Here is a 23,908-nt window from a genome sequence, read left to right on the forward strand (position 1 = left end):
GACAGGTGATTAGGTGGAGTAGTTCACTCACGCCACCGCCTGTAGATTAATGAGTCAATGAGCTATCCTGGGAGTCTCTGCTATGAAATCCACTTTGGCTAGGTAGGTCTCTTTTGAGTTCTCTGTCTCAGGCCATGCCATTAGATGTTCTGTTTCAGAAATATGTCTGCAGAAGCTCATCATAAAACAAGACCTTTCAACCTTGGATAGGACAAAATAAATCTCTTTTGTCTTGTGTTATTACCACCAGGAAAGACTAAAGGCCCTAAGGCCTGATGATCCAATAAAGAAAGCAAACCCTCAGCTTTGTCATTGTGGTACTGCAGCAGTGAATGGGGTCACAGATATCTCCTTAATGTACCAGTTTCACTTCCTTTGGTTATATACCCAGCAATGACATTGTGGGATGGTGGTTATACTTTAAAGATTTTTGAGAAGTCTTCATACTGCTTTCCATAATGGCCACTAATTTGCATTTCCATCAATGATGCAAAAGGGTTCCCCATTACATTGATCAAGATATGGAATCAACTCATATATTCATCACTAGATGAGTAGCAAAAAATAAGATGCATATGGAATACTATTCATCACAAAAAGAAGACAAAGTGGTTATTCACAGGAACATGCATCAACCTGGTGGGCACTGTATTAAGAGAAACATAACAGGCAAGAAATGCAAATATTGCATAATGTCACTTAATTATAATTCTTAAAAAGTCAAACTCATGGAATTGCAGATGGTAGCTATCAGGACTAGAAAGAGGTTGGGTGAGATTCTCAGTCGAAAGGTACAAAAATGAGTTAGATGGGAGCAGCAAATATGGAGGTCAGTGACAATAATTAATGATGGTATTCTGGGTACTTGAAAATCACCAAGAAAGTAGATCATAAATGTACTCACCATAAGATTTTGATAAGGTGAAGAATGTATTAATTGGCTTGGTTGGTTACTCCCTCAACGAGCAAAAAAAAAATCATATTGGCAGCTAGAGAGATAGTGTAATCAGTAAAAATGCTTGCCACACAAGCATAAGAATCTGCATTCAATCCCTACAACTTATGTATGAAAGCCATAGCATGTGCCTGTGAGCTCAGTGCTGGGGAGACAGGGACAGGCAAACCCCTAGGCCTCCCTAGATGGCCAGCCTAGGCCAATGGGCCAATGGGCCAATGGGCAAGTCTCAGCTCCCAATGTGGGGGTCTCTCAAAAAGGAAGGTGGAAATCTCTCAGAGAACACCTGAGGTTCACCTCTGCCTTCCAAATGCATGTTCATACATGTGAACACACACGTACAAAGCCATCATACTGTTCTCTTAATATATATATATGTATATATACATACATACATACATACATACATAAAAACACACACACACATATATCCATGCACATATCATCACAGGAGATGAAGCTGGGCAGCTGGAAAGTGTGCTCAAACAATAGAATCTCTGACAGAGTTAGACAAACACCTGAACAAAGTGTAACAGTAACGCATGTCTTTCAGGAAGCTCTGTACAGAAAAAGATGATCTTCAGATGCCAGACCAAACAGAAATGTTGCAGCTAAAATATTCAACAGCTATATCAAATGACCCAAAGGAATGATCCAGAAGCATAAATGTAAGAGATTCTCTCAGTGGGAAACAGAAACCTGGGAAAGACAGAAACCGCGAGGAGAATTTAAAGGCAGGATTATTTCAAAATGAAATTTAAACTGCAGCCTGTGATATTGAGAAATTTTACATGGAAACTTTGCCCACAGAGGCTGGTAGTAAGAGTATAGACACCCCCAAATAATGCCCACCTCACTCTCCTGTGCATGTAGGCCTTTCTGTTCTGTGATATTTCTTTATTTAAAAAAAAACATCACCTAGGGTTCAGAAAAGGTTTTCAAAACATTCAGAGGAAGGGTGGCCCCAGGACACCTAGCATGCTGGCAATCAGAGTTCTAAGAGGAGAGGGGGGCACAAATGCAGAAGGAGTAATACCTTCAGCAACAGTTCTAGAAGAAAACACTGCAGACTACCCAGTTCTCCAGAAGATTTGAAAAATAACATGTATTTCCAAAACTGCTTAGAAATAAAGCTGCTCGGGGTACATGTTGAAAGCAGGCTGCTGAAGCCATGCAGTGGTGCACACACCTTCAATCCCAGCACTCAGGAAGCAGAGGCAGGCGAGTCTCTGTGAGTTTGAGGCCAGCCTGATCTATTAGCTGAGTTCCAGGGCAGTTGAGAGCTGTTACACAGAGAACAGAGAAATACTGTATGTTGTTGGGGCTGGAGAGATGGTTCAGTGGCTAAGAGCACCAGATGCTCAATCATGGAGACCAGAGTTTGGGTCCCCACATCCATGTCAGACAGCTCATTAACACCTGTAACTCCAGTTCCAAAGGTTCTGATGACCTCTTCCGGTTTTCTCAAGTACCTGCACACACATGTACATATACATGTACATAAACCCCCCTCACACACACATATTAAAACCTTTTATAAAATTGCTGTCTTGGCTTATTGGTCTGGCAGCAACCCTGCCCTTCATTCCTGAACTCCATCCTGGGTGGCTCTTTACCCTCTGCTGTAGGACTGTTTTCTTCCAGTCATCCCCTCAGTCCAAGACTGCACTATAATAAATGATAAATAAAATACACCAGAGTGCTGGGGATGCAGCTTTGAGGTAAAGAATTCTCCCAGCATGCAGGACACTGAAATCATTAAGCACATAGTACTAGAAAAAGAAACTGGGTCTAGGAATGTAGCTCACCTTCACTAGTTTGTCACTTCTGCTGACTGCAAAGTATGTATTGTGGCATTTGGAGCACCATCTTAGCTTTCTTCCTGTTGCTGTGATAAAACACTCTAGGCAAAAGCCACTGTGGTAGTTTGAATGGGTATGGCCCCCATAGAACCATGTGTTTGGATGCTTGGCCCATACAGAGTGGCACTAATTAGGAAGTGTGGCCTTATTGGAGGAAGTGTATCACTATGGAGACCTGCTTTGAGTTCTCATATACGCTTAAACAACGCCCAGTGTGAAGTGTTCACTTCCTGTTGCCTACAGATCAAAATGTGGAGCTCTCAGCTCCTCCAACACCATGTCCGCCTGCATGCTGCCATGCTTCTCTCCATGATGATAATGGACTAAACCTCTGAAACTGTAAGACAGCCCCAGTTAACTGTTTTCCTTTATAAGAGTTGTGGTGGTCATAGTGTCTCTTCACAGGAATAGAAACCCTAAGACAGAAGTTGGTACCAGGGACTGAGATATTATTGTCATAGGCCTGACCATGCTTTTGTTTAGAGAAATGTGGACTTTGGGAGACTGAATTAGAAAAGCAGTTGAACTCTTTAAGTGATGCTTAATAGGACATCCTAGTAGGAGCATGGAAGGTAGAGGTGCTGAAGGTGGTTTGAGCTGTGGGGGCCTGCCTCAAGAGGTTTCAGAGAACAATTTTACTATGTTGCCAGAAGAACACTCTTGTGATATTTTGGTGAAGAGTGCAGCTGCTTTTTGCCCTTGTCTGAAGAGTGAAAAGTTATGGATTAATTCCATTGGCAGAGGAAATCTCCAAACAGCCTACTATAGACTCTGTTGTGGGGTTATTATTGATCATGCTAATGAGCTCATATAATGAAAAGGAACAAGCTGATCAGGAAAAATACAAAATATACAGACTGAAGAGAAAGGGAACACCAGGAAGTGGAATGGAGTTAAGTCCTATGTTCAAGGAAATGAACAGAGTAAGAAATGAAATAAAGGGAGTGTTGACCTCAGGGAAAGACTCCACCAAGTTAAGCTTCCAAACTGAAAAGGAATTAAAGAACAGCTTAAATCCAGGCAGTAGTGGTACATTCCTTTAACTCCAGAGCTCAGGAGACAGAGGCATGAGGATCTCCAAGTTCAGGGCCAGCATGGTCTACAGAGCAAGTTCCAGGAGAGACAAGTATAGACAGTAAACAAATCATCAAAAACAAGAAGCTGATGAAGATGTAATTGAATGGGCTGGCCATGTTCTAACCCCAGCAAGCAGCAGAACTTGGCAACTTTGGCCACATGGTTCTGGTTTTAGAATCAAGGATAGAAGAAAGGGGTTATGGCCAGACACATAACCTTTGACCTGCAGTCTGTCTTGCATATGGGATGTGCTGAAGTAAGGATGGCCCAGACATTGTGGGAGTGACCAACCAGTGACTGGTCTGGCCTAAAACCCATTTCAGGACACTAAGCCCACACCTGACACTGCCTGAAGCACCAGGACCCTCAGGCTGGATGGTTCAGAGGCCTAGGATAGAACCAAACGTGACTGAGGGTGAAATGTCTGTGTAATGGTGACTAATGATATTCTGTTATACTCATAGAGTGGTGCCTACCCAATTGTCATCAGAGAGGCTTCACTCAGCAACCGATGGAAACAGATGCAGAGACCCACAGCCAAACATTAGGCAGAGCTCGGTGAATCCTGCAGAAGAGGAGGAGAAAAGGTTGCAGGAGCTAGAGAGGTCAAGAAACCCCACAAAATCGACTAATCTGGGCTCACAGGGGCTCACAGAGACCAAACCGACAATCAGGAAGCCTACACCTCTGCATATATATATATTACATTACATCGGTGTAAACTGGTCCCTGTGGGACTCCTAACAATGGGAGCAGGGGCTCTCTGACTCTTTTGCTAGCTTTTAGGACCCGACTCTTCATACTGGGTCATGTTGCACAGACTAAGCACCTCCCCTTGTATTAAGTCCTGCTTTGTTGATATCCATGGGAGACCTGCCTTTTCTTGAGCAGAAACAGAGGAGGAGTGGATTTAGGCGTGGGAACAGAATCGGGGAGAAGAGGGAGGGGAAACAGTGGCTGGGCTATAAAATAAATAAGTAAATACATAAAAAAGAAAGGGGTTATGGACTCTCCCTCAGCAACTAAAGAAAGCAAATAAGGCCAGATATGTGGCAGGGGGGTCCCTGCATGGAGACCCCGAGAGGTCATCGTGTGACGCTGTGAAGGAGAAGCCCTTGCTTTACAGACCACAAAATGTTGGATATGGCAGAGTCGTGGGATGCTTGCCAAGGAAAGCTGCCAACAGGGAGTGGACCCAGCCTGAGAAAAAGAAGTGTGCTGCAGTCAATAAAACTGATGGCATTGGGTCTCTAAAGAGCATTTTGACATCAGACATGGAGATGCCAGAGTTTGGAGTTTTCCTAGATGGTTTTCAGTCTTGATTTGGTCCAGTATTTCCTCTCTATCCTCCATCTTGGAATGGTAATGAATAGACTGTGCCATTATATATTGTAAGTATATTATAATCTGTGTTTTATTTTGATTTTACAGGGAATAACAGTTAAGAGATTGCAGTGAGTCTTAACAACTTTGAACTTTGTACTTTTAAACATTGCAAAAAGGGAGAAAAGGACTTACTTGGTTTACACTTCTAAGTCACAGTCCATCATTGAAGGAAATCAGGGCAGGAACTCACACAAAAGCTTGAAGCAGAAATCACCGAGGAACATTGTTTGATGGTCACTATCAGGTCCATGTGCAGCTGCCTTTCTTATGCAGCCTAGAGTGTACAAAACATGGAATTTGATTCCCTGGCATCACATAACTCCGGAGTTGTGTTTGTGGTGATTTGAATGAAAATGACCCCCATAGGCTTATATGTTTGCAGGCTTAGTACCCAGTTAATCAACTGTTTAGGAAGGATTAGAAGTGAGAAAGGCTGGAGTAAGAGTGACATTGTTGGAGGAGGTGTGTTGCTTGGGGGTGGCTTTAAGATTCTAAAGTCCATGCCAGGACAAGTATCTCTCTCTTTGCTTGCTGCCTATAGATCGGGATGTAAAGCTCTCCAGCACCATGCCTTCCTGCACTCTGCCATGCCCCCTGTTATGATGTTAATGGATCTGCCCCCTGCCACTGTAAGCAAGCTCTCAGTTAAATGCTTTCCTTTACATGTGTGTCTTGGTGGTGGTGTCTCTTCATAGCAATAGGACAGACTGCAACAGTGGTGCACTCTGGACGTGGAGACAGGTGTATCAGAAGTCCAAGAACAATATCTGCTACACACTGAGAGTGTGAAGTCTGCCTGGGATGAATGGGACCTTGTCCTAAGACATGAAATCAACATCAAAATCAATGCCTTGGGCTGAAGAAAAATGGCAACATCTAGAAATCCAGACTCATAAAAAGACTTGAAGGATTTGGGAAAGGATTCCTCTGGGCTGCAACAGTTTCTCGGGTTTTTCTAACTTTGAGTCTTGCTTGTAGAAGGTTAGAGGGCAATGCTCAGTAGGATGAATGCATCCTCCTGATTTCTTCTGGCCTGAAGGGCTTCTACTCAGAAATCGGTTGTGTTTAACAGATTGATTCCACATTGAGATCTATTCTGGAAACTTACTGTTTTGCTTCAGAGTCTTGGTTGAACCAATCATGATGTGTGATGTATAAATCACCTGAAAATGTGATCTACACTGAGGTTCCTTGAAATGCTTACCAAGGAAACAGTGGTGATGAGATCAGCAGGAAAATTTGTCTTGATGCCAGAGAATCCTAGGGAAATGCAAGAGAAGCAAACAACAGCGATTCCAGTGAGCATTGCTAGTTTGTTTGAGGTGTTTGGATGCACAGGGCTAAACCCACACATTGCAGTAATCTGTCAGCACTGGCAGCTCTCAGGAAGGGCGGCAGACTTCTGCAGGAGAGCCTTCTTCACCACCAGCCCTGGTTTGAATGTGAGATATCTCCCACAGGCTCCTGTGTTTGAACACCTGGTCCTAGCAGGCGGCTTTCTCTGGGAAAACTGCCGATTCTTTAGGAGGTGGAATCTTGCTAAAGGAAGTGGGTCACTGGGGGAGAGCCTTGGGGCTTTACAGATGAGCCCCTCTTCCTGTTCAAGGTCATGTTCTGCTTTCTGCTTGTAGATACACAGTGACCAGCTAGCCTCCTACACCTGAGGTCATGCCTTCCCTGCCTGCTGCCATGGTTTCTCCACCATGATAGACTTTATCCCGTTAGAGCTGTGAACTAAAATGAACCTTCTTCCCTTAAGTTACCTTCGTCAGGGCCTTTATTCACAGCAGCAGGAAAATAAAAACACCACTCCGTGTGGAAAAAGCCGTGCTTCACCAGCACCGGCCCTTCTGATGACTTCCAGGTGTGTATTGTGGTACTGAAGTGTTGTGTTAGCCTTCTTTCTATTGCCACGATAAAACATTCCAGCCAAAAGCAAAGCGTTTGTTTAGCTTACCCTCCAGGCACTGACCATATTTGAGAGAACTCAAAGCAGGAGCTCCAGCTGGAGCTTGCAGCAGAAACCATGGAGGAACACTGCTTGCTGGTCACTATCAGGGTTATACCCATCTAGCTACCTTTGCTATATAGCCCAGGACCACCTGCATAGCATCGGTGCTGCCTAAGTGGGGAGGCCCTCCAGCATCAATTAGCAACCAAAGCAATCCCTCACAGTCGTGCCCAAACACCGCCAATCAGATCTGGGCTATGCCTTAATGAGATGCCCTTTGCAGATCATCCCAGGCTGTGTCAGCTCTGGACATCTAAAGCTAACTAGGACAAGCATAATGTCAAATGCCCAGCTTCCAGAGCTAACTTATCTCAGGAATGAAAGACAAACCTGTTATGATTAAAATGAATGTAAAAAAAACCCTATTAGCTGCTAAATATCTTCATCTAGAAAAGTATTGTCGATAACAGCTGGCCAGTAGCATACGGTGCCATGGTGTCGCTGTACCCTGTGGAGATGTGAAATGGCTTGTCAGAAACTGGATATAAGCTTAAATATGCCTATTGGTATCTGACCTTCATATAATATATGGCCATGTTCCCTTTAGGACTATTGCAAGCTATGACCAGGTTTGAAGGGTAAGCTTTAAAATCTTCAATTTCATTTGCAAGGGTGGTGAAAGTTACTGAAATACATTCTTGAGAATTTCCTGCTTGGAAAAATATCAGTTAAAGTAGAAAATTATGTCTGAGAAAATTCTATGAATATTTTCATATTAAATAAATATAAAGGCAGAGAGGGAGTGCGTGTTTTGGCATTGTGGGTAAAGTGGAAATGACACAGAAGTACTTAAAGTCTTTTGTTGCAAGTCCTTACTAAAGAATAAAATTTAGGGCTTACAATGGTCATTGCAATGAATAGTTAATAATATAGAATAATATTTATAATGTGTTTATAAATTTGAAATATGGTGGCAACTATACAGACAGACTTTAGAGTCACATTTTTGTTTTGAAAGAAAAAGGAATATACCAAGGATATATTTATGAATATATCTGTGTATGTTCAAATAATATCTATGGCTAATAATTTTTAAACACCAATTTAAGCAAAATTATATTTTAAAGGGCAGAAAACAAGGACTAAAATAATAGAAAGACAGATAAAATCCTTAATAGAAAAGAATACCAATTTTGTAAAAATGAGCATGAATTCTAAGTATTTCCTATTAGAATAGCAATTGAGATACAATTCAACTTGTTTAGTTTGGAACACATTTATTTTATTTTATGTGCATGAATGTTTTGCCTGCATGTATATGTACAATGCACATATGCAGTGCCCATATAAGCCAGCAGAGAGTGTCAGATTCCCCTTGAAACTGGGCTTGTGAGCTACTATATGGGTTCTGGGAACTGAACCTGGGTCCCTTGCATAAGCAATAAGTACTCATAATTACCGAACCACCTCTCTTGTCACTGGAAATTTTTAATGGAATAAAAGCATTTAAGGTTAACTGAAATCAAGGAAAGCAGGACATGAGCAGTCTGGTGAACTCCTCCACTAGATGTCTGTATTCTGCACAGGTGGAGCTCTCCACTTGACTTTCGAATCTGCATTCTACATTAGTCAGAATGAGCTATGGCATGGCCACAACTCCATGTTCTGGTGCCTCAGCACAGTGACGGTTGGTTTCTTGCCCATATGACCTGGAAGGGCCTGTGCTCCACAGTCACCTCTTAAGCAGGATTGCTTCTACTTTTATGACATTTACTTTATTTTTTTAAATATCTTATTGATATCAATCGCTTTTGATAATACAAAACAAAATCTAAAGGTAAATGTATAACCTTAAGGTAAAAATGAAACCCACAAGAAAACCTAGGAGACTGTGGAAATAGCTAGGATTTGGGGGACTTTTTCAACAAAAACTGGAAAGGCTACACGTTGTTAAAGTAAAATGACCACATAAAAATCACTGAGGTTTTGTGATCATATATAAATTTAAAAGGAAAAAAAACAGTACTATTTGAAAATTTTCAAATATTTCTGAGTGGTGTAGTATTTGTATCTAAAATAAAATTAATATGTAGATTAAAAAATCTACAGGGCCTATAGAGATGGTTCAGCATTTAAGAGCACTTGCTGCTCTTCCAGAGGACCGAGGTTCAATTCCCAGCACCCACTGGGCAGCTCAAAACCATTTGTAACTAGGCCTAAACACACACACACACACACACACACACACACACAGAGAGAGAGAGAGAGAGAGAGAGAGAGAGAGAGAGTAAATTTTAAAAAATATGGTTAGAAGGCAAACCAATGAGACAAAGGCAGAGAACATGAGTAGACATGTATAGAAGGGAACATCCAAATAGCCAAAAGCTCTAGTAGCTGGAAAAATTTTATAGTGTGTTATAACCACTAATACAGACTTCTAAAGAGCTAAAACAGCTTTTCAAATCTAGCACTGGGGGCTGGAGAGGTAGCTCAGTGATTAAGGGTACATACTACACTTGAAGAGGACCTGAGTTCAGTCCCCAGCAGTGCACCACAAGGGACTCACAAACACAGTGACTCCACCTCTAGGATCTGATGTCCTCTTCTGGTGTCTGTAGGCATTGCACTCAAATGCACATACCCACAGAAACATAAACATAATGAAAAATAAAATAACCTTTTTTTTAACCTAAGAAAATGAATACTGGGAAGATAAACTACGAGGCAAGGTAACAGTGCTGTGGCTTTTGGGGAAGACAATCTGGCAATTTGAACATACAGAGTTGTAAGATCTCTCATGCTCATGGATCTGTAGCATTAATATAGTAAAAAAAATGGCCATCCTATTAAAAGCAATCTACAGATTCAGTGCAACCCCATCAAAATTCAGTCACAATTCTTTATAGACGTTGAAAGACCAATACTCAATTTCACATAAAAAAAAAACACAAGGGTACCTAAAACAATCCTGTACAATAAAAGAACTTCTGGAGGTATCACTATCCCTGATTTCAAGCTGTATGACAGAGAAACTTTGGTATTGGCATAAAAACAGACAAGCTGATCAATGGAATCAAATCAAAGACCCAGAAGTAAATCCATATACCTAAACACCTGATTTTTGACAAAGCCAAAATTACACAATGAAAAAAAGAAACCATCTTCAATAAATGGTAGTAGTATAACTGGATGCCAGCATGTAGAAGAATTTAAATAGATCCATATCTATCACCCTACATAAAATTCAAGTCCAAGCAGATGTAAGACCTCAACATAAAACCAGTTACACCTGAACCTGATAGAATAGGAAGTGGGGAATAGCTTTGAACTCATTGGGACAGGAGACAACTTCCTGAACAGAACACCAATTGTGGAGTCTCTAAGATCAACAATTAATAAATGAGACCTCATGCGTAGAGAGAAGCCCTTTCCTTGTCAGCCGCTTTGATTTTTCCCCACCAGTCACCTGGGCTCTACCAAATAATACACAAGACACTGTATTAATTATGAAGCTGTTGGCCTTGCTTGTTTCTTACTGGCTAGCTCTGACTTAAGTATTTAACCCATCTAAGTATTTCTCTTACTGGACGGACATCTTACTTCTCTGGCAGGCTACATGATGACTCCCCGTGTTTCTCCTACCCAGAGTCCTCCTGGACTCCTAGTCCCACCTATCTTGCTTCCCTATTGGCCAACAGTGCTTTATTGACATGCACACACAGGACTTCCCATTACTCATGAAATTGAAAAGCTTCTGTAAGACAAAGGACACTGTCAATAAGACAAAATGTCAGCCTACAGACTGGGAAAGATCCTTACCAAACACATATCTGACAGAGGGTTGACCTCCAAAATATATAAAGAATTCATGAAACTAGACATCAACAAACCAAATAATCCAATTAAAAAACAGGATATAGATCTAAACAGAGAATTCTCAACAGAGGACTCTCAAATGGCTGATAATCACTTAAAGAAACATTCAACATTCTTAAGCCATTAAGGAAATGCAAATCAAAATGACTCTGAGATTTCTTACACCTGACAGAATGGCTAAGATTAAAACACAAGTGACAGTTTATGCAGGAGAGGATGTGGAGAGCAGTAGATGCCTCCGACTCTGCCTATGGCACCCTTTCCTCCAACTGGATTGCCTCATCCAGCCTTACTAGAAGGGGAGGTGCATGGTCTCACCACAACTTAATATACCGTGGCTCACTGAATCCAGTATCTGAAGAGAAACAAAGAAGGAAAAAGGGATGGGGGAGGAAGTTGTGGGGGGTAGAGGAAGTGTGAGGGGGCAGAATTGGGAGGAGAGGAGGAAGGGGAAACTCTGATTGGGATGTAAAAACAAAAATAAATAAATAACAAAATAATATAAATATATAGAGTTACACATCATATCTACATATGTGCATAAGAATCACACTATATGAATAAGGATATAAGTATCTTGTATTAATTGTGTGACTATTGCCAGTGTTCGCATTGCCCAGCAATTCCACTCAAAATTGATCACATAGAGAAGAATCATTGATACCTGGGGATGTAGCTCAGTGCTGGAGTGCTTGCCGAGCCTGTGCAAGGCCCTGGGTTCAAACTCTTGATCTGCATATTAAACAAGAGGGAAAGGGAAGAGGAAGAAGAATAAAAGAAACCATCATAGCCTCCAGCTTTGGAGACATAAGTGAAGAACTTCTGTGGTAGCCTTGTCTTTTATAAGTGTGTGTGTGTGTGTGTGTGTGTGTGTGTGTGCATGCGCATGCGCGTTTCATGCCAGTGATCACAGAGGCACTGGATTCCTGGAGGCCATTGTAGACACCCCCCTCCCTTGTGTGCTGGGGACTGAACTCTGATCACAACATACTCTGAACCAGAGTCGTTCTACAACCCTGTAGCATTGTCCCCAGGGGCAATAGAAAAATGAATGTGTAAGCTAGACTGTACCTATAGCATAGAAATAACACTTAATCATCAGAAAGAATGGGTTAAATCCATACCTGTTGGCTTGGGAGTGTTTGGACAAGGCTTCAGATGAGAAAAGTAGCACGTGGGACACAATGGAAATCCCCTGTTTGCATTTACCAGCATGGGTATTATGTGTTTGTGTTTCTGTCTGTCTACAGAAAGCCTGGGCAAATAAGCAAGGATTTAGACTACTTTGTCAACAGGATTTACTTTGGGATGGGTGACTGTCTTGTGTGTCAAGGAAGAACAGTGGGATGGGAACAAAAGGATAAGAAAATAAAGTGGAAAAAAATCAGCTCTCAAAGGAAAATTGCATGCTCCTGGTGTTCAGTCAGTCATGGTGTGCAGTGAGTCAGGGTGTGCAGTTAGTCAGTGTGTGCAGGTAGTCGGAGTTTACAGTTAAGGTGTGTAATCAGCCCTAGGTGAAAAAGTTGCTAATACTCAGAAGGATATCTCCCTCATCACAGCATGAGTGACACCTCCCATTTTGGAATGAGGCTTTTGTTGGTGGTGCTCTTGCTCTACTAACCCTGAACCCAACATGAGTATGTTTGGTTTTTCCTGGGAGAGATGTTAACCTTAGGAAGTAGTAAGTACTCCAGATTTAAAATATCATTACCAGTCAAGCCAGTCTCATGAACACAAGCCCTGAAGCTCGGGGAGACACTGACGCTCAGGGAGACACTGTACGTGTGGTTTTAGATGAAAAGGGTGCTCTCTGGACTTTAACCAAAGTGACATGGGCCAGTTTACAAAGCCTCTGAAACATTCTTCTCTGTCTCACCTCAGCTCCTTCTAGTCCTAGCTCATCCTTCAGGCTTCTCCCTGAATTTCCCTTGTTAGGTCCTGAAACAATGCCTACTTTGTATAATCGTTACCCCTTTCTTCACTGGACTATAAGGGCTTGCTTACTCCAGTCCTCTCTGTTCCTCTCCCCTCACCCTCTGGATCTCAGCGCAGCAGAGAGAGATCTGAGGTAGAGAAGACAAGCCCTTCCACTGCCACTCCTCTTAATCCGGGAGCAGCACAGAGCTCTTCCCTGAAAGTCATCTCGGGAGAGGGATGCCTGCAAGGCACCTGCAAACCAGAAGCTCGGTTCCTTAACTGCCAAAATCTCAGGCTCCAACAAAACCAGAGTTTAGTAGCCCCTTCCCTTCCTGTACCAGAGGAACCAGTATTAGCCTAGCTGAAGCCAGAGCAATAAATTACACAGCCTCAAAGCACCTCATGTGCGACACAGTGCTAAACTAGTGTTCAAAGGCTTCTCTCCTGGTGCCAGGAGAGACACAACCCATAGCAACCAACCAGTGTTCCCCACCCCAGTGGGCATCTCACAGATTCTAGAACTGCAGTGGTGGAGGAGACCTCCTGAGGGGCAGCTGGGATCCCCTGGAGCTTCGCCAAGGGCAACTTGCCAGGAACACACTCCTGAGCCCGACCCATCTAGGCTTCTTCAAAAGGGCTGATGCTGCAGGGGAGCCTTGCCCGTCTGCTCCCTGTTCAGCCATCGACTTCTTTGAAACCGCCTTGGATGCCAGGCAGAATGGGGAAAGGGACAGGAAGAATGTTGCCAGACAGTCCGGGTGCAAGACTGGAAAGGAGGACCTGGTGAAGACCCTTCTCGTGCCCCTCCAGTTTCACCTAGCCTCACAAGCCAGACAGGAACAGAGAAAGAGGCTGCGAGGTTGGCGGGGGCGAGCTAGTCCGCAAAGGGTGCTGGCCAAGAGCCCAGAATTGTCAGTCCGGGCGACAAGCCATCGGGCTTGTGCCCGGCTCTTGCACTCACCAAGCTTTGCAGAGAGCTGCGCATAGTCCCCAGGGTCTGCAGCTGAGGGCAGTCGCTAGCTCCCTTGCAAAGCGCAGACTAGCTGCTGCTAGAGAGGGACCAAATCATCAAAGTGACTGGGAAAGGTATCCCAAATGCTTGGAGCCCATCACTGCTTTGGGGGCTGGGGTGCGGGGGAGAGGAATCAGTCCACTAGGGAACAGTGCTAGGTATCTGGGGGTTTCCTTAACACAAGGAAAGTTGTCTTCCGGACTTCCGAAGCAGGGTGTGGTCACCTGTCACTGCGCGGTAGCAACTGTGAGCACAGTGGCAGCTATCCACCCCCATACTCGCCGGACTCCCACCGAAGCCAGTTTAGCATTTCTGTAGAGGGTAGAGATAGCCGCAGGGCACCGGGGCTGTTAACTCTGGGACACCGGAGGACAGAGTTAACTATCCTCCACTTCAGCTGTTTCCAAAACCAGTTCTTTTCTGCTAGCATCCCTGGTACAACCGCGATTCCCTCTGAGGACCCTATCTGGGTCTTCTCCCAGGCCACCTTGTCGCCCCCTCGCGGAGGGCTGGGTTCCTCTGGCTTGCAGAACGCCCACGGCAGGTCACGAGCAGCAGAAGGCGTGGTGGTTGCGGTTTGTGGAGCGACACAGCTGCCAACAGCTGGCGCAGCTGCTGCGCTGCGCTCAGGGACCAGAGAGTACGCAGTCCAGGTACAGCCCCTTCCCAGTGACGTCTCTGCAGCGGGTTATAAAAACCTCGTGCGCAGGCTGCCAGGGTTCTGCTAACTCCTGAGCCCAGAAGGACCAAGAAGCTGCGGGCGGGCAGGCGGCAGCAGAGGAGAAGGCTTCAAGGAAGCAAAGCAAAAGGGAACTCACCAGCTGGATGTGGACCCCAGAATTGGGCCAGAGGACCAGAACTTTTGCAAGCAGAGCTGAGAGCAGTCCTCCTTCCCCCTCAGGTCCTCACGCAGCACCGAGCTTTGCCTTTCCCGCCGCATGCCTGTTGGTGGGAGTTGGTAGCAGCCGCAGGTGCAGAAAGGCGGGGTTGTCTTCCTGTCTAGAACTGTGAGGAGTACAAGAGCTTCAGTGCAAAGGAGAGCCTAGCTTGGAGTTTAGAGGAATTTAGAGGCAAGAGGGCCAGGCAAAGAACATACACAGGAGACTCGTTTGCTCCTCCGAGCAAGCCTCCTGCTAACAAGGACTGAGTTCTGCCCAGGAAACTTCCCACCTTCTGTGTGGCAGGACCTGAAGCCTCAGGAGTCTGTAACAAGGTTTTGCAGCAAAGAGGGGTGCGTGGTGTGTGTGTGTGTGTGTGTGTGTGTGTGTGTGTGTGTGTGTGTGTGTGTGTGTGTGTGTGTGTGTGTGTGTTTAAAGAAGCCAGGGCTTTGCTGCCTTCCCCCAAAATGGATAACGTCCTTACAGTGGACTCAGACCTCTTCCCCAACATCTCCACCAACACTTCTGAGTCCAACCAGTTCGTGCAGCCTGCCTGGCAAATTGTCCTTTGGGCAGTGGCCTACACGGTCATCGTGGTGACTTCTGTGGTGGGCAACGTGGTGGTGATGTGGATCATCTTGGCCCACAAGAGAATGAGGACAGTGACCAATTATTTCCTGGTAAACCTGGCCTTTGCTGAGGCCTCCATGGCTGCATTCAATACGGTGGTGAACTTCACCTACGCAGTCCACAACGAGTGGTACTATGGTCTCTTCTACTGCAAGTTTCATAACTTTTTTCCCATTGCTGCTGTCTTCGCCAGTATCTACTCCATGACTGCTGTGGCCTTCGACAGGTGAGTCTGTAAAACTGAGAATGGTGACTTTGGAAGGAGGTCTGGGGCTGGAAGATGGGTGCCTGGAGAACCAGACTGTGCCTCCATGGCCTGGGGCTCTGCCTGCCTGCCTTCTGGGTCCCTTTGGTCTTAGAAGCCCAGATCCTTAGGATCTTTCTTTCTCATCATTTCCCACTCCTCACCAGCCTCTCTTCCTTTCAATACTTCCATTTCCTTTATTTAGTGTCCCTTTCTACATCCATCCACCAGCCCTCCAGTCTCTTTAACTCCCGTCTTGCTCTGTCCCATACATTCTTTCTCTCCTTTTACTTTAGTGCCTGGATGTGGGATATCAAGGGCTTGGCCAGAGACCTTGACCCTGCCCAGGGCTTCTTGGATTCCTCTACATCTGTCACTCAGTGTTGCACTCTTGGCTTTGTGTTTTAAGTATACCTCAGCAAACCCCTCATTTGTTTTCACCTTTTCCTGAAGATTCAGGAACTTTCCACTCCCATTTCTACTCTCAGGTGTTAACTGAGAGTGCAAACCATTTGACTGCAATCCTGAAACACTTCAGCTTCTCATTTAGCATCTTGGGTGCTGCTAGGAGCCTCCTACTCAGGACAGAGAAGCAGGTTCCTTCCCAGGGCTTCCCCAGGCAGGGGTCCAGGAAGTATGCTCAAGGAGATTTCTCAATTTCTTTTTTTCTATGAACGGTCAATGTTTCTTAGCCAGTGCATCTACAGGGAAACCTACTTGTTAGAAATAATTGGAAACTAGTCTCCTCCAACCCTCAGATTAGGGTTCCAAAAGCCTGTTGGAATTGCAAAGGTTGGCTATTTCAAACACAGAGGCTGGCGTTCTGGAATGAATGGCTCTTCAGGTATCATGAGGGGAAATTGGTGACTACAGCAAAGATTTATTGGTATTGACTTTCCCATAGGTATCCCAGGTATTTCATGCATGGTTTATCTGAACAGGGCTACCCTGTGTTTACTGAGATGTAAAAGTGTGTTTAACAACTACCACAAGGGCTGAAAGTGGACTGTTTTTCCATTATTGTTGAGATAAATGGATGTGAGAAATCCAAGGAAAGCATTAGATACAAACATCAAGGAAAAAAATCTCAAATTACAACTCTCTTTCATATGAAGACCATATATGAATTGCAGTTTAGTGTCTGTAGTGAATGAATACTTTTAAAAACCAAGAAAAATCCCCATTCCTATCTTGGCAGTGGCATACAACTGTTGTTTATAAGTTCCTCTTGATGTGTCTTAGATCGAACATGTTGTGTGAATCAATTTGTATTTTAAGTGCAGGATGTAAACCAATTATTCAAAGTGCTAATGAAAGGAATTGTTTTACAAGCTTGTCATTTGAACTGTGCCAGCTTTCAGATACTGATTTTGCTGAAAATGAGATGTGCCTGCAAATATTTCTGTATTGACAAGTTCAGTTAACCCATGGAAGATTCCTTAAACTAAATAAATAACCACCAGAACTATGTGTAGCTTGATATATTAGTACAACGAGACATAGCATTTCTGTTCTATACATGCATGCTTTTTATAGTTCCATGTATTAGAGCTGAGTTGATTTTTCTGCATTGAAGCCTTGCCTGAGCTTCAGGGAGACTTGCCAATTGGTGTGAGCCACCTAAGCGCTGGGCAGCTGATGTAACACCAGCAGTCACACTGTCCCTCTGATTTTCACAGGAACATGTTCCACGACCTGCTTTTTCTAGGGATCTTAGGAGATTAAGATAGAGAATCAGAGTTGGGGTCTTCACAATAGACTGTTGCAGGGAGTCAGATTTCAACCCCACTGCTGTTTATCTTTATAAACCATGACAGGACCCTAAAGCAGTGGGACAACTGCCCAGTGGCTCTGAGGACATCAAATGCCAGAGCACAAGGAAGGCCAGGTGTTTGCTATGTGCTGACGGGGCTCAGGGGTGCCAACAGGTGCATGCTCCAGGTTACACTTTACAAATTAGAGTCAGGACCCAGCTTCAGGAGCACTCTGGGAGTTCGTTCCTTCAGGGCCCTGATGATGAAGGTGTCTTTGGCATGCATGCTCATTCATTCTACCCCAAGAACACTGTAGAAAGAAAGGGGTAGTAAGTTGTCTCTGAGGGAGTGCTCACTCCTTCCACCAACATGGATATGCAGTTACAAGAAATGTTTACAAGAGATGCTAAATATTTTAATGTCCCTTGAATTATTAACAGACAACTTCTGAACCAAATCTTTGAAAATGACAGCATGTTTTTTTTCCTGACATAAAATTAAGTATTATTTATTGCAGAAGATTTTGGAAACAGAATGAGCATAGCCACAAAAATCCAAACCATTACCTCCCCATCCCAAATAACACCTGTTAACATTTGAAACTCTGCTTATGAGTACTAACTGCTCCATGGATGTCACGTGCTGTGTTTCTGTAGCTTACATTTTCCATCGATACTAATAGGAAACATTAACAGCTTACCTTCTTTGGGTATAAGTATTAATCAAACTCAGTAGGTCACATACAAAAAGAACACGTGGGAGTAGAAGGGGAACTGAGAAGATGTTTTCTCAGAGAGGAAGGGAGATAAGAGAGGAAGATGTGGCAAGAATGACTTAAACTCATTTTTATAAATGTGTGAAACTGCCAAACAAAAAATGTCTTCGGAAACAAAATAGTATTGCATTGTATAAATGTTTTATTTAATCGTTTCCCCCACTGTTGTGTTGGTAAGCAATTCTGGATATTTCTGTCATTCCTATTAATGCTTCCATGAACTTTCCCATATCATACTTTTGCTTTATATTTTTTAACCAGAAAAGGTTCTCATTAGTGCAATTACTAATCGTGCAATAAAAAGCTATTTCTCTTTATTTAAAAGGATTATAAACACTGGGTAGACCGAGGAGTGTGTTGTTCTAGATGGTTTGTTTGAATCTCTGTAGCACAAAAGAGAAGGCTTGACATCTCACTACCTGTTGATTGGATAGATGCATGAACTGATAAATAAAACATCCCTACAAGAACATTTGGAAGGAGACATAAGATTTAAAGGAAATAAAAGTAGTGCCTTAAGAACCCCTTACTGATAGTTAGCCAGCAAAAAATCGCACCGTGCTGACTTATAGTTACTTTTCTGTCTGTGTTTACACCTTGAGTAAACTAGGTCATCATGAAAACTGTCCATATGTGACTTTACAGCCTTCTTAGTTTTCTTTCCCAAGGTTTTTGATACAGCTATTGCTGTTGCATGATATTGTAGCATGAGTATAGTCCATGTCATAAACTATTTTTAAAAATAAGATACCTGGCATGCAGCTCAGTGGTAAAACACTTACCCAACATGTATAGAGTCCTGGGTTCAACACCTAAGATCATAAGAAATGGAACACTTAGTAGATGCATTGTATTACATGATTATTAACATTTTCCTTTATTATAAGCAACTTTAAAAATTAGTATCTCAGATCTAAATATTATACACTTACGTATTGTGCTATTGGGGTATTTGTGTGCCATGTGGAGGTCAGAGGACAGCCTGCAAGGGCCTGGTTCCTTCCTATCATGTGGGTACCAGAGATAAAACTCAGATTTGACATCAAGGGCCTCTGCCAGCTGAGCCATCTTGCAGGTCCCTAGACATAAATCTCAGAGGATGTCTCTTTGCTGAGAAGAAACTCTTTGAAGTGGTTTGGCTAAGCTATCTTTTTGAAATTTGCCAAATTTCTTTTTAAGACCAAAATATATGAAGAGAAATGAAACTCCAGTTGCAGATGGCAGCATTAATTCACTGTTCCCTGCAGTCATTCTGTAAATGGAGGTGGGGTGGAGTGAGAGCCTCTCCTCTAGAAGAAGTAGCATTTTTAGAACGATTTGTTTTGTTTTGTTTTATGTGTATACATGTTTTGTCTGTGTGTATGTTTGTGTGTCACATGAGTACATGATGCCTAGGGGCTCAGAAGAGAGCATTGGATGCCCTGAAACTGCAATTACAGATAGTTGGGAGCTACCATGTGGCTGCTGAGAACTAAACCCAGATCCTCGCTACAAGAGCAACAAGTCACTGAGCCCTCTCTCCAGCACCAAAACACCCATTTTATGAAGGCAGTGCTTAGGTTTCTGAGGCAAACGAAGTTAAGTGAGTTCAGCTCTTACTCCAGCTAAACTTTACCCAGCATAAGGCATTTTGCCTGTGTTACACTAAAAAAATTAATTGGGGGGGGTTTCGAGACAGAGTTCCTCTGCATAACAGCCCTAGCTGTCCTGGAGCTAGCTCTGTAGACCAGGCTGGCCTCAAACACACAAAGATCCACCTGCGACTGCTTCCCAAGTCTTGGGATTAAAGGGATGTGCCACCACTACCCAGCAACACTTAAAATATAAACATAAATATATATATGGTTCATAAATATGTGTGTGATATTTCTTGACTTTCCAAAATGAGTGTTGTGGAGGTGGAACCTTAGTTTACAGACGCTGGTGATGGAAAGCATTTATCAGTGGGCTCTAAGGAGTCAGCAGCAGCTGGACCCCAGAGCCGAAACCAAACAGGGAAGCAAAGCAGGAAGCTGGAACACAACAGCAGGAGGCTGTGAGGAGCAATGGCTTCTCTCTCCCTAGAAGAGGCAGGTGTGCTTTCAGTGAGATAAGAGGGAAGGAAGCATTTGTTGCTCTTCAGACTGGTTCTGGACTGTTGTGTTTTGAGTGAAATGAATCAGATAAATGTGATTACCTCTAGGCAACATGAGACAAGAAATAGAGTAGCCCCAGTAGGGGCAAAAGCTGGATACTAAAGACAGAGGGTGAATGAGCTCCCTGGATAAGTAGAAGAATAATCTAGAACAAAGAACTTAAAACAAAGTCTCCGCCCCTTGGTCCCAGGCATCCATTCCACTGTGGCCAGGCCACACCCAGCTTCCAGGTCTCTACTGGACCTTCAGTCTATCCCTGAAACTCACCTTATTGGCTAGACCCAGATGCTGTTGTCTGTGTCAAAGAAGCCCCTTCGGTCCTTTGTTCCCCTACCCAGAGGCAGGCCTCAGACTCCAGTATCTTTTGCATGGAGATGGACCTAGAGACCCATGAGACCTAGGAGACCCTGGGGACCTAGGCACCCACCCCATGGCCCAGTCTTTGCAAATCAGGGGCCTGTGATATCAGTGTGATTTGCATCAAATCTGAGTTTGTTGCATTAAGACATTGAGGCCAGACGGGCGTTGGTGGCACAAGTCTTTAATCCCAGCACTCGGGAAGCTGAGGCAGGAGGATCTCTGTGAGTTCGAGACCAGCCCTGTCTACCAAGCGAGTTCCAGAACAGGCTCCAAAACAATACAGAGAAACCCTGTCTTGAAAAAAAAAAGACATTGAGGCCTTGGGACTTTCTCTTGAAAGGTTCCATGCTGCTCAACAGTGGTGGTGGGTGGTGCACACCTTTACTCCAAGCACTTGGAAGACAGAGGCAAACAGATCTCTGAGTCTGAGGCCAGCCTGATCTACAGAGCAAGTTCCAGGATGGCCAGTGCTACAAAGAGAGACGCTGTCTTAAAAGGGGTTCAATGCTTATCTCCTTTCTAGAGCAGTCCTAGTGTCAGGATGGTCAATGATGTTGCTGGGTACTTGGTGCTGTTGACTGATGTTTCTTAATTGGCAGAAATGTAGGTCACACTGGGGAAAATACAGACCTTTTCTCAATGCAAAGGCATACAGTAGAAGCATAAGAAAGATGTTGCTACTATGCTGTTAAAGAATTGAGGGCAAGGTGGTGGGTCTTTTATCTTCTCTTGAAGAATTGTGCTTTGCATTTGGCGAGTAAGACTGACTAAGAGACAACTACAATGTAAGACGCTGGGCAATGTGGCTCGTGAAGGTTGCATGGGTAAATTCCACAAGAGGAAAGAGGGGAGAGTTGATGGTCAGCAGTGATGATCAACTTAAGACTGTTTAAGGTGGAGACACATTCTCAGAAAGGGTTATTTATGTATATATGTACATATTTATAAAGGTGGTGTTCTAAATAGAAGACACTGCATGATAAAAGCACTGAGCTCAAACATATTTTTGGGAGGATGATAAATTAAATGAATGAATAGATTTATATTCACATATAAACGTGGGGTGGGTGACAGCAGGAAGGGAGTGAGTCCAGTCTACTCTGGATTTGATGTGAAGACACGTTGATTAGCTGGAAGTGCCTGATAAGCAAGTTGAGAGATGGGTTAGAAAATGAGTCAGGGATCAAAACACAGATTGGGGATTTTCTACAAACAAGGTGTTGGCCATCTGGTAGCACAGAAGTAGAAAATACCTCTTCTGCTTGGTAGTTTCCGAGTGTACTACCAAGCACAAGGAGAAGAAAGCAGATGGTGTGGTAGAAGAGACATCAGGACAATGGTTAAGAAAAGCAACCTGTGTTGGATTGTGTTGATTCGAGTCAAGGACATAGAGAACATTAGGCTTTGAAGTCAGATAGCACTGGTGACCTCAAAGAGATAATATACAGACTGTGGACAGGGGTGGCAACTTGGGGCATGAATGAGCTCCTCCTGAGTTATCCACCCACAGAATCATCACTGAGCAGCTGCTCTGTGCCATATGTTGAAGCATTAAACTCAGCTTTTGCCCCCAGATGTTGGGGCACTACGAGCTTGGTGTCTTTGCCCATGTTCACTCAGTCTTCAGGGATCAGCAAAGATGTAAATAGAGAATCCAATGTAACCAGTGCCACATTGGAGATGGGGGTTAAAAACAAAGCAAAAAACTCCCTTTTTTCTGGTTCCAAGAGAAGAAGGGGAAAAAGGAGGAGGGAAAGGGAGCAGAAGAGGAGTGGGCTACAGAGAAAAGAACACGTAGCTTTGTATTTTAATTAAGTTCACAGATATTGCATTGGAAATGCCCATAATGACTTATTAGCATTTGTTACTTAGAAACTAGGCAGATTTCATGTTAATAAAATTGATAATGATGTCTTGTTTCTGCATGATTTCCAATTCATTGTCTCATCCAATCTTTCTGCTGCCAGTAGGATTCTTTGCCTACCTTGCTAAGGCAATTGCAACATCTTTTATCATTGTCCGTCAACTCTCCATCTTCTTAGAACCTGAAGACGATGGACATTGCTTCCGTCTATGGATGGCACGTGCCCACACATGACTTCTCATGGTGACTTTTGGGTGAGAGCTAAGGGAATCTGCCATCGAAAGCAGGGACTGTAAGGTTTCTCCAAATATCAGATGCATCGGATGCCCCCTTCATAATTTTCTACCTCCAAACAAATTCAACCTCACAACCTCTCAAACGGGGCAGTGCCAGAGATTCAAATACATCTTAAATGTTTTCTTCTGTTCCCTAATTGGTTTAATTTGATTGTCACGTCATTATTAATCCTTTCCCTGTGTATAATTAAAATCTGCCTATCTGGGCTGGGGTAGTTTCTACGGGTTTAATGTCTATTGTCTATGTCAACCTTTACAGTGTATCCTTCCTGGGGCTTCCTCCTTCTTAGTTCTCTCCCTGCCCATGACTCTATCATCTTTCCATTTTCATTATCCTTAATTGTTGATGGAATCCTTAGAAGAAGACGACCAGAATGAAGCATCCATCCTGTCAACATGACCCTGTTCTCCACCATGTGCTGTAGGACTCGAATCCTCAGCTTAGAACGCGTCTACTTAGAGGCCGATCTGACCTTAGAAGCCGTTCTAAATAAGATGTCATTACCTATTCCCATAGCTTTTATCCAATAGCACTGTTACTGTCTGTGACGTGCTAGTTTCTAACAGTCCTCCCTGCCCACTTGGCTGCAAGCTCCATACAAACAAGGGTGCTCCATATGGTTTCTGTTTCCAGCACCTACACAGTACCTGGTACAAAGTAAGAATTCATTAAACTGCGTTCAGTATAGATCAACTGATTGTGTCTCCCTGGTACACACTAGAAGATCTGAAAACCAATCTCAATGTATGAGCCATATATACTAAGCCATGTGTAAAATGTTCTATGTTGAAACAAAAGCAAAACATTGCTAAGCATTTGCTATATAGAGCTGTCTAGCAGCAGAGAACACTTTTCATCAAGGGTTATCCACTCTAAAATGCCTGTAAGTTCTAATCCACACCCATCTCTTCCTCACTTGGCAATCCCCATGGGGT

The 23,908-nt window shown here is 43.6% G+C and overlaps 1 protein-coding gene across 1 annotated transcript in view; it reads left to right on the forward strand.

The window, feature by feature from the left end:
• The first annotated feature begins 14,602 nt into the window (after window positions 1–14,602).
• Window positions 14,603–23,908, forward strand: part of Tacr1 (tachykinin receptor 1) — a 176,875-nt gene continuing 167,569 nt past the window's right edge. The window contains exon 1 of the mRNA XM_005078288.4: window positions 14,603–15,770. Within this exon, the coding sequence (XP_005078345.1) occupies window positions 15,382–15,770 (389 nt within the window). The 5' untranslated portion in view covers window positions 14,603–15,381. The remainder of the gene's footprint in view (window positions 15,771–23,908) is intronic.

Source organism: Mesocricetus auratus, unplaced genomic scaffold (genome assembly GCF_017639785.1).
Source record: "Mesocricetus auratus isolate SY011 unplaced genomic scaffold, BCM_Maur_2.0 Super-Scaffold_100676, whole genome shotgun sequence".
NCBI lineage: Eukaryota > Metazoa > Chordata > Mammalia > Rodentia > Cricetidae > Mesocricetus > Mesocricetus auratus.